General features: G+C 56.8%; 1 protein-coding gene across 2 annotated transcripts in view; it reads right to left on the bottom strand.

The window, feature by feature from the left end:
• Nucleotides 1-249: 249 nt before the first annotated feature.
• LOC104339331 (uncharacterized) overlaps nt 250-11005 on the bottom strand; it is a 48444-nt gene continuing 37688 nt past the window's right edge. The window contains exons 1-4 of one of the 2 annotated variants that reach the window (XM_075420014.1): nt 8282-8649; nt 7305-7431; nt 6551-6658; nt 250-6287 (exon numbers count right to left, since the gene is read on the bottom strand). In XM_075420014.1, coding sequence (XP_075276129.1) covers nt 4015-6287; nt 6551-6658; nt 7305-7431; nt 8282-8425 — 2652 coding nt within the window. In that variant the 5' untranslated portion in view covers nt 8426-8649 and the 3' untranslated portion in view covers nt 250-4014. Of the gene's footprint in view, nt 6288-6550; nt 6659-7304; nt 7432-8281; nt 8650-11005 lie in introns of those variants that run through there. The other variant, XM_075420018.1, reaches the window with a different exon arrangement.

Raw genomic sequence — 11005 nt, 5'->3', positions numbered from 1 at the left:
AGATGGAGCCCAAAGTCATGGACTAAATGGACTCAACGGACAGTTTAGAGGGATGGCCCATAGACTAAGGGATGATATCTCTGGGTGGGTATCTATCTCTCTCTCTGTCTCTCAAAGACAGGAGAAGTGGTGGTGATTTATTGGAAAGTACAAGAACGCAGAATCATAGAATGCTTTGGGTTGGAAGTGATGTGCGGAAAGCACACTCCACTATCTGTAAGATTGTAAAGTAGGTATGTTTATTCAGCACCAGGCAGCACGGGGGGTAGTCCCACCAAAGTCGTGCGTGCCAAGCAGCAACTTGTCTCTTCAATTTATACAATCAAATATTACACATACATTAGATTTCCCAATACGTCTATACATATGCATCTATTCTTGTTTCATATCAAAATCAGTTGCAAGAAATAATTTTCATATTATAATTAGTTCTAAGAAGTAATTTCCATAGTAAAATCAGTTCCAAGAAGTAATTTCCATAGACTCCTCCCAGCTGTGCTTGCGCAGTGCCTCCTGGTGGTGGTCATCGGGGGTCCCAAGATGAAGGCCCATCCTCTTCATCACAGTGTTAGCTGATTGACCTTTGATTCTGCGCAAACTCAGTTCTCTTCTGGCTCCCATCCATACAGCAGGGTCGGTCTTAACCGGTTCTAGGCGACTCCCAGCCCCTATCAGGAACTGACCCCTTTGTATGGAGATGCAAGACTCTGCTTCGGTTAATTTAGACAATAGATAGGCACTATCAGTTCTCTTTAAATGCACCTCAGCTATTAGATAATGGTACTTCTACTAAAATCCCTTTTAACCCCTTCCTTCAGAAGGAACCTTTGCAAGCCATGTGGCAGAACCCCCTGCAGTGAGCAGGGACATCTTCAACTGGATCAGGTTGCTCAGAGCCCCATCCAACCTGGCCTGGAATGTTTCCAGGGATGGGGCCTCCAATACCTCTCTGGGCAACATGGGCCAGTTTTTCACCACCCTCAATGTAAAAAAATACCTTCTCATATCCAGTCTAAATCCACCCTCCCGTAGTTTAAAACCATTACTCCCTGTAGATCTGGCCATGATGTAGATGGTACAGAATAAAGGCTGGATACTGTCCTGGGTTCGGCTGGCGCAGGGTTAATTCTCACAGGCATCTGGGAGGGGAAACAGCCAGGAGGGCTGACCCAAAGCAGCCAAACAAATCGGGTATTCGGTACCATGTGACGTCATGCCCACGACTGAGCTGGCGGAGCTGGCGGGGAAGGGGAATGGCTGCTCTGGAGGGAGCTGGGCATCTGGCGGGGAGAAAACAGCGTTGTGTGTTCCTGGCTTTGTGTGTTCCTTTTATCAGTATTACTGTTGTTACCGCTCCCTCCCTTTGCTGTTTGGTCGAGCTGTCTCCATCCCCACCCCCGAGTCCCGCCTCTTCCTTCCTATTGCCTTCCCTAGCCCAGCGCGGGAGCAGCGGGTGAGCGGCCGCGTGGTTCTTTGGTGCCGCCTGGGCTGAAGCCAAAGCTCAGCAAGTGCAAGCAAAAACGCGCGAGCTTTTCCCCTTGGAAGAAGGAAGGAATGGCTCCCCACGAGGCAGCCATTTTGGAATAGGCCGAGGTGGGCTCGGAGGTGACGGCGGCAGCTCCGGCGGGCGTGTAACCAGAGTGATAGAATCTGTTCACAATAAACATAAACCATGCTGCTAGTTATGTCCCTTGTATAGCCCCTGCCCATCTGGATGTTAGGTCCAGCAACAGAGAGTTTGGTTTCCAGGTAATTATCAATGTTAAACAATAATGGTAAAGGGGGATTTTTAATAGGAATAGCATTACTATGGTTGCAGGTGTGTTTGTGGTTTTTATGTATTGTCTAAATTAACTGAAACAATAAGTCCCATGTTTCCCACCTGAAATGATAGCGGTCGCCTAGAGCCAGTCAAGGCGACCTAGCTACAGCAACATAGTTACAGCAACCTAGCTACGGGACAAGAGCCAGAAGAGGACTGCGCATGTGCAGAAGCTGGGGTCAACCAGCGGACACTGTGATGAAGAAGATGAGCCTTCATCTTGAGAGCCCCGACGACCACCACTAGAAGGCACTGCGCAAGCGCGGGTGGGAGGAGTGTATGAAAATGAACTAATTTCACTATGAAAGGGATAAGTTATGTAACCTAATAAATATGTATATTTTGATCTATATAAACTATACGGAAAAGGTATGGGGTATGCACATTCGGTGAATTATCCCCCGTGCATCCGGCGCTGCAATAAAGAATGCCTGCCTTTTAACACTACATTGGTGTTACGAGGTTTTATTCCCAGATTTTCGGTGACAGGAGGATGCGGGGATCAGGGCGAGAGCGGTGGGGATAGGGCGCTGCTGGCTTCTGCCAAGCCCCTGGGAGTGGGGTGTGGAAAGCTGGGCGGTGAAAAGCACCTGGGGTGCACCGGCTGGTCCCCACCAACCCCTTTCCTCGCTGCATTAGCCCAGCGCTGCAGCAGCCCGGACGTCTACTGAGGGGACCAGGCCGCAGACGGGGAACAGAGGGGACCCGCCGTGCCCGCGTATGGGGTAGAGATTGGCCCCAGCCGGCCGGGTCCTCTGAAGTACCCCCGGCAATGCAGACAGTGCTGGAGCACCCCGGCCTTCCCACTGCACCCACTGCTCACCCACGCAGCCGGCGCTGGGTGATCTGCACCGCTGTCCCACACCCTGCAACCCCAGCACCCACAGCCCCCCACAGCTCAGCAGCTACTCCCCCCATGCCATGGGCACCCCTGAAAAGCCAAGGTGCCTTTGCACGCCTGAAGCCAAACGTAGGACCCAGGCTTTGAGGGACGTGGCCACCAACTTCACCTCCAGCCGTTTGCACGAATAGAGGGAAACTTTGGGCACAAGTGAATTTGTGCTCCTGTCTGACTGAAAAATAAAATTAAAAGCTGATGGGAAGAGCAGGCGGTTCCCAGCGAGGTCAGGAGGCCCCAGCATGGTTGGTTCCTCTCGTGGAGACGAGCCCTCACCCACATCCCCACGGCTCCCTTGGGACCCTGCTTCAGCCCCAGCTGCCCACTGCAGCCCCCAGGCAGATCCCAGCCTCTCGCTGTGTTCCAACAAGAAGGGGCCAGCGAAGGGGTTCTCTGCTCACGAGCAAGGGGACCTCAGCCCTGAGGTGCTGCCGCCAGAGAGCAGTAACACACGCTGTGCTGCCATGGAGCTCACTGCTTCTTGTCAGCAGCAAGAAGCTTTTCATTTACTATCTGGGAGCCAAAATACAGCAGCGTCTTCCCCTCTGTCCCATAAACCATTCTGACTGCATTGTGATTCATTTATTGTATTTCCTCTGCCCTCGCAGCCAGTCCTGCACCCACGCCTCTGCCGCAGAAGCTGCCGGCACCACTGGGCTCAGCACAGTGGGCAAGGGGCACTAGTGACAACTCTACCCCAGCTGGCGAGTGTGATGGTGGCTGTGCAGGACATCCCAAGGCAGCAGCAAAGGAGGATCCAACCCACGCCAGCGAGGAGGCTTCTCAGGCAGCAGCTGGAGCTGGACCCAGTGGTGAAGCGGACACGGCTGCGACTGTCTCCCAGTCCATGGATGGCTTCTCTGGTGGAGACGGACATTGGTGCTTTGGGTGACTCCCATGCAGACACCCCTGCAGCAGCCCCCCCTGCCCCATGGGAATGTCAGTAGCTGTTTTGGGGGGCACCTGGGTGCAGAGGTGGCCACAGGCTGGGTGTGCTGGGGCTCTACTGGTGACCCAGCACGATCCCCTCATCCCGCAACTGCTTCTTGCAGCCACTGCACTGGAAGTGCTTGGGCTCCACCTGCTCCCCCACCAGGAATGGACACCCCTCATCCCAACGGATGCCCTCTGGCATCGCCAATGGCCCCTGCTGCATCTGCTGGTGGCTCTTCTGGTGCTGCTTCTGACTGCAGGTCTTGCTGCACTCACTGCACTTGCAAGGCTCCTTATCGGTGTGGAGGAGCTGGTTGGTGGTGAGGGTCTCCTCATCCTGGAAGGCCTTGAGGCAGTGGGTTCAGGCAAAGGGGTGCTTAGTGTGGATGAGCTGATGTCTGAAGAGGACGCTCCTGTGGGTGTAGCTCTTGCCACACTGACCACACTTGTAGGGCTTCTCACCCGTGTGGATGCGCTGGTGGGCATTGAGGACACTCTTGGATGTGAAGGCCTTGGGGCAGTGGGCACAGGCAAAGGGGCGCTCCCCGGTGTGGATGCGCTGGTGGTTGACCAGGTTGCGCTTCTCAATGAAGCTCTTGCCACACTGACCACACTTGTAGGGCTTCTCACCTGTGTGGATGCGCTGGTGGGCATTGAGGACACTCTTGGATGTGAAGGCCTTGGGGCAGTGGGCACAGGCAAAGGGGCGCTCCCCGGTGTGGATGCGCTGGTGGTTCACCAGGTTGCGCTTCTCGATGAAGCTCTTGCCACACTGACCACACTTGTAGGGGTTCTCATCCGTGTGGATGCGCTGGTGGGCAGTGAGGACATTCTTGGCTCTGAAGGCCTTGGGGCAGTGGGCACAGGCAAAGGGGCGCTCCCCGGTGTGGATGTGCTGGTGGCTGACCAGGTTGCGCTTCTCAATGAAGCTCTTGCCACACTGACCACACTTGTAGGGCTTCTCACCTGTGTGGATGCGCTGGTGGGCATTGAGGACACTCTTAGATGTGAAGGCCTTGGGGCAGTGGGCGCAGGCAAAGGGGCGCTCCCCGGTGTGGATGCGCTGGTGGGCATTGAGGACATTCTTGGTTCTGAAGGCCTTGGGGCAGTGGGAGCAGGCAAAGGGGCGCTCCCCGGTGTGGATGCTCTGGTGGTTGACCAGGTTGCGCTTCTCGATGAAGCTCTTGCCACACTGACCACACTTGTAGGGCTTCTCACCTGTGTGGATGCGCTGGTGGGCAGTGAGGACATTCTCAGATCTGAAGGCCTTGGGGCAGTGGGCACAGGCAAAGGGGCGCTCCCTAGTGTGGATGCTCTGGTGGCTGACCAGGTTGACCTTCCGTGTGAACCTCTTGCCACACTGACCACACTTGTAGGGCTTCTCACCCGTGTGGATGCGCTGGTGGGCATTGAGGTCATTCTTGAATCTGAAGGCCTTGGGGCAGTGGGCGCAGACAAAGGGGAACTCCCCGGTGTGGATGCGCTGGTGCCTCACCAGGTAGCTCCTGTGACTGAAGCGGTGGCCACAGTGGCTGCAGGCAAAGGGCTTCTCTCCTTTGTGGACCCACAGGTGGAGGGTGAGGGTCCTCCTATACAGGAAGGCCTTGGGACAGTGGGCGCAGGCATAGTGCTCGCCATTATGGATTCGCTGGTGCATGGTCAAGGTCTTCCTTTCCCTGAAGGCCTTGGGGCAATGGGTGCAGGCAAAGGGACGCTCTCCGGTGTGGATGCGCTGGTGGATGACAAGGTCACTCTTCCGCCTGTAGCGGTGGCCACAGTGGCTGCAGGCAAAGGGCTTCTCGCCGCTGTGGACCCGCTGGTGCATGGCAAAGTTCCTCCTGTCCTTGAAGGCCTTGGGGCAGTGCGCACAAGCAAAAGGACGCTCCCCAGTGTGGATGCGCTGGTGTCTGACCAGGTGGCGCTTCTGGCTGAAGCGGTGGCCACAGTAGCTGCAGGCAAAGGGCTTCTCGCCGCTGTGGACCCGCTGGTGCATGGTGAAGGTCTTCTTGTCCTTGAAGGCCTTGGGGCAGTGCGCACAAGCAAAAGGACGCTCCCCAGTGTGGATGCGCTGGTGTCTGACCAGGTGGCCCTTATGGCTGAAGCGGTGGCCACAGTAGCTGCAGGCAAAGGGCTTCTCACCGCTGTGGACCAACTGGTGCACAGTGAAGGTCTTCTTGTCCCTGAAGGCCTTGGGGCAGTGCGCACAAGCAAAAGGACGCTCCCCTGTGTGGATGCGCTCGTGGACGATGAGATCCTTCCTTTCCCTGAAGGCCTTGGGGCAGTGGCTGCAGGCGAAGGGCTTCTCACCGGTGTGCACACGCTGGTGCCTGGCCAGGTCATGCCTGGAGGTGAACCGCTTGCCACAGTCGGTGCAGCTAAAGGGCTGCCCGATTGTGTGCCTCCGCTTGTGCTTGGTCAGCGTAGTCTGGCTCTTGAAGCTCTTGCCACACTCGGGGCACGTGGCAGGGGTCTTCTCCATCCGACCAGGGGCCGGGATGAGATGGAGCAGGGAGCAGCCCAACAGGACCTCCTGGCTCCCACCCGGCTTGGGCATCCCCAGGACCAGGGCACTGGGTGCTAACAGCTCCTCAAGGACTTCCTCACCCTCCCTCCTCACTCCAGGGCCACCAGCTGCTGCAGAAGAGAGGCCGGGGTCACTGTCAGCATCAGGACAGGACGTGGGACACTTCACCATGGGAACTGGCACAAGCACCAAGCCAGCCCCCCACCCTTCCTGCCTGAAGCACACAGCTGATGGTCAGCAGCTCCCTGCACCATAGGACAGCAGAGAGACCTCACCTGGCAGCACCGGGACATGGAGCATCTAGTGCCAAGGCGACAGTGCTGCAAGAACCCCTCACCCCACCACGTGCCCCCCCATCCCCCACAGTACTCACCTGCAAAAGGAGTCTGGTGCATTCGCTGCGCACTGAGAGGGTCTGGCATGCACTGCATCTCTTCCCGCTCCATCTTGCAGATGATCTCTGGCTTGGTGGTGGGCCAGCCTGTCCAGAGCAAAGACAGAAGCAACCTCTCCTGCACTGCTGGGACAACAGCACCAGCTCCCCCTGCCCGCAGCCCCACCATATCCTCTTGCACTGCTCGTCTATGCTGCCCCGCTTCCCGGCGCCTACACCCGCCTCTCGCCTCGCCCTTGTCACCTCGGCCACTCTCCTGCAGACTGGACACCTGGGAACAGCCCAAACCTGTGCCAGGGGAGGTTTCAGCTGGACAAGAAGAAGCATTTCCTTACCGAGAGGGTGGTCAAACACTGCAACAGGCTTCCTGCAGAGTTGGCTGATGCCCCAGTCCTGACAGTGTTTGAGAGGCGCTTGGACCATGCCCTTAGTGACACGCTTTAACTTTTGGCCAGCCCTGAAGTGGTCAGGGAGTTGGACTTGATGATCCTTGTATGTTCCTTCCAACTGAAGCAGTCCATTGTATATTATTCTATTCTATTCTATTCTGTCGTATCCTATTCTCCATACCAATGACCACTCTCTGCAGGGTAACACCTGCCATCACAACAGCTACGTCAGGACTTGGCCAGTAACAGCAGCAGCGGGATTTTCCCTTTCAAGGGCTCCAGCTCAGTCAAAGACCTGAGCTCCGGCTCCACCCGAGCCCGGCAGTGCCAGAGAGAGTCCTCACCCAGCGAGGCGACCGCCTGGTAGTTCTCCAGCATCACCTCCCGGTACAGTCGCCGCTGCCAGCCCGCCAGCTCTGCCCACTCCTCCGGGGAGAAGTAGATGGCCACATCCTCAAACGTCACCGACATCTGCAGCAAGAAGCACCACCGGCTCAGCACACTCTGCCACACACTCGCTGAACACCTCTGCCCAAATCCTGCCGCTGTCGGGCAGGGCCCCGGCAGCACCGGGGGCTCCGGCATCCCAAGGGCAGCACCGGGAGAGCTCGGAGCACCCCGTGCAAGGGAAGGGTCACCGGGGCTGCGCCTGACCCCCACCTTGCCGCAGCAGCCCGGAGCCCTCCCGTGCCGCTGGCTCTCGGCGGGGAGACGGAGGCACACACAAAGAGCGATCGGCAAGACGCAGCTGGGATGCTCCGGAGGCCGCAGGAGGGGCCTCTCCCGTCACCAGCCGCCCCGGCGCAGCACGGACAGACGGTCCCTGCCAAGCACAGCATTGCCGTGAGCACAGCGGGCCAGAAGCTCACTCACCTGCCAGCGGCTGCCTTCCCTTCCCCCCAAGGCCTTCAAACCTGCTGCCACCAGCACCGACCGCGGGCACGGACAAAGGCGGCCCCGGGAGCAGCGTGGCCGCGTCAGCCCGGGAGCCCGCCCGCCGCCGGTGCAGCACGGGAGGTGTAGTCCTGCCGCCCGCCCGGCCCCGCTCGGTTCGGCTCGGTTTGGGGGGCGGCTGCTGCCCAGGGCCCCCGCGGGGATGAGGTTCCCCCCGCCGAGCTGTTGTCCCCAGATCTGGTTCTTGGACCCGCTCTGCAGAAGCCGATCCCCAGGCAGAACCCAGACTTTTGCCCGTTCCGGGTCTGCGCAGACCTGGGTGCTGGCTGGGAACACCCCGAGGCTCGCACCCTCTGGCTCACACGCGGGAAACGTTTCTCCGCTGCCAGCAAGGGGTCACCGCGCTGTGACAGTGACGCGGACTCACCCTCGGCCCCGGTGCTCCGCGCAGGTCTCGTCTCCACGGGCACTCGCAGTCTCCTTCCTCTCTGCTGCGCAGGTTCCGTGGGGAAGGGGCTTGTCTTGGTAGGGGACCTTGGCTACTCGAGGGTGGGGTTTTTACCAGGCTCATTAGGATACTTCACTCATAGTTCAAGCACTCTTCTTTTTATCAGCAGGTTTTTTTTCTTATTACCTTGTTTTAATTACAGCTGTGGCTCTTCAAGGCTGCCCTGCTAGTCCTTTGGAATTCCTCGTGGTATAGAAAAAGCCAGTCAGAAAGGGAGAAGAGGCGCTGTTTTGTGTTCCGGTATGCTGCTCATATATATACACGTAGATATATGTATAAGTTCATATCACTGACTTTCCGAGCATTGGTGGTCAACTCCAGTGACGCGTGGAGAACTGTTTCCCGTGGGAGGGACCCCGCACTGGAGCAGGGGCAGAGTCAGAGGAGCCCTCCCCCTCAGGAGGAAGGAGCGGCAGAGACAAGGTGTGATGAACTGACCGCAACCCCCATTCCCCATCCCCCTGCGCCGCTTGGGGGGAGGAGGTAGAAAATGGGGAGTGAAGTTAAGCCCGGGAGAAAGGGAGGGGTGGGGGGAAGGTGTTTTTAAGATTTGTTTTGATTTCTCATTATCCTATTCTGATTTGATTGGTGATAAATCAAACTCTTTTTTCCCAAGTTCAATCTGATTTGTCCCTGAGGGTACCTGGTGAGTGATCTCTCCCTGCCCTTGTCTCGACCCATAAGCCTTTCTTCATATTTTTTCTCCCCTGTCCAGCTGAGGAGGGGGAGTGATAGAGGGGCATTGGTGGGCACCTGGCATCCAGCCAGGCTAAACCATAACAGCCGCACCTGTGAATTTGCCACCTGGATACAGTGAACTCCCACTGAACCCTTACCAAGCTCAGTGAAGGAGACCCCAAGGACTCAGTTGTGGCTCAAAGATAAGGAAGTTAAGTCATCTGCTGACAGCAGCAGGGCCTCTCTGAACAGGAGGGAAGAATCTTCAGCCCACTCAGAGTCAATGGAGTGGCCCAATGAGGGACAAAAGCCCCCAAACCCAAATACACCATTAGGTCAGCTGTGGCTTGGACACCAGGTGGAGAACTCATGTGGGGTGGGAGTGTAAATTGTCAGGCTATAATTGCCCAGGGATTTCTTTGTTCAGGGTCCCTCTCTGGAGCCCCCTAGCTCAAGGTGTTTTATGCTATACCACTCAATAAATTCATCTGGCACATGTCATGTCAGAGAGTGCTTCAGGAAGCTTTGGGTTGAGCCTGAGGGATGAGGAAGTGCCCAAGAGTGAGTGAGTGAGTGAGTGAGTGAGTGAGTGTGTGTGTGTGTGTGTAATCGAAAAGGGGCACCCACTGCCTCACTGGAGTTGCCCACTGAGAAGGGACCCTGGTCCCAGCAGTTAAAGTCTCGGGTGGTGTGTGTGCAACTCCTTGAACAGTGTGTGAATGCTCAGGCAGCAGCTTCTCCCTTAACAGGAAGTGCAGAATGGCACCTTCGCTACCATCTTCTGTGATGTTTCCTCCCCCATTATAACAACTTTTCAGTATCTTGAATATCCTTGGGTAGTTAAAATTTTTCTATTGGCATTTCTTGGGAATAGACGTATTTTGACTACTATCCTGGCAGCATCAAGAGAAGCATGGCCTGCAGGTCGAGGGAGGTGATTCTGCCATTCTACTTTGCTGTGGTGGGCCCCACCTGAAGTACTGCGTCTAGCTCTGGAGCCCCCAGCACAAGGAGGACATTGGAGCTATAAGAGTGTGTCCACAGGGCCACAAAGATGATCCGAGAGCAGGAGCACCTTTCGTATGAGGAATGGCTGAGAGAGTTGGTGCTGCTCAGCCTGGTGAAGAGAAGGCTGCAGGGAGACCTGCTTGCAGCCTTCCAGTACCTGAATGGGGCCTATAGGAAAGGTGGGGAAAATGTTTTCAGCAGGGCTTGTTGCAATGGGACGAGAAGTAATGGCTTTAAACTAGGGGAGGGTGGATTTAGACTCGATATAAGGAAGAAACTTTTTACAATGAGGGTAGTGAAACCCTGGCACAGATTGCCCAGAGAGGCAGTGGAGGCCCCATCCCTGGAAACATTCAAGGCCAGGCTGGACGGGGCTCTGAGCAACCTGGTCTGGTTGAAGATGTCGCTGCTCACTGGAGGGGGCTGGGCTAGATGACCTCTGAAGCTCCCTTCCAACCCACAGCATTCTATGATTCTTGTGAATAGTGTTTCAGTTTTGTCTAAGGTGAGCAAGCACATGAAGAATATTGTCTGGAGATCTGCCCCGAGGCTGGGTAGTTATGTGTGGTGGAGTGTGTGGAGTAGCACGGGCAGATGCCTAGGGTGTTGGGCACCTCCAGCGTTCTGCAACTTCAGCCCTGAACAAGTGCAGAATCATGGTGCCCCCCCCCTTGGGGATGTGGTTCCCCTCCCCAAACTTGCGGGCTGGCGGAAGGCGGCTGCGGAGCCGTGAGGGCTTTTCACCGCCCGACTGTCCGCACCCCGCTCCCAGGGGCTGGGCAGAAGCCGGTGGCGCCGGGTCCCCACGGCTCCCGCCCCGCTCCCCGCAGCCGTCTGGCAGATCTGCCACCGTCACTTCCGAGCCCACCTCGCCCCATTCCAAAGAGGCTGCCTCGAGGGGAGCCATTCCTTCCTCTTCCCAGGGGAAAACCAGCTGTCGAGTTTTTGCCACAGGCG

This window comes from Opisthocomus hoazin, chromosome 4 (assembly GCF_030867145.1).
Source record: "Opisthocomus hoazin isolate bOpiHoa1 chromosome 4, bOpiHoa1.hap1, whole genome shotgun sequence".
NCBI classification, from domain to species: Eukaryota; Metazoa; Chordata; class Aves; order Opisthocomiformes; family Opisthocomidae; genus Opisthocomus; species Opisthocomus hoazin.
Note: the sequence above shows the minus strand (reverse complement) of the source record. Positions and strands in the feature narration are given on the sequence as shown.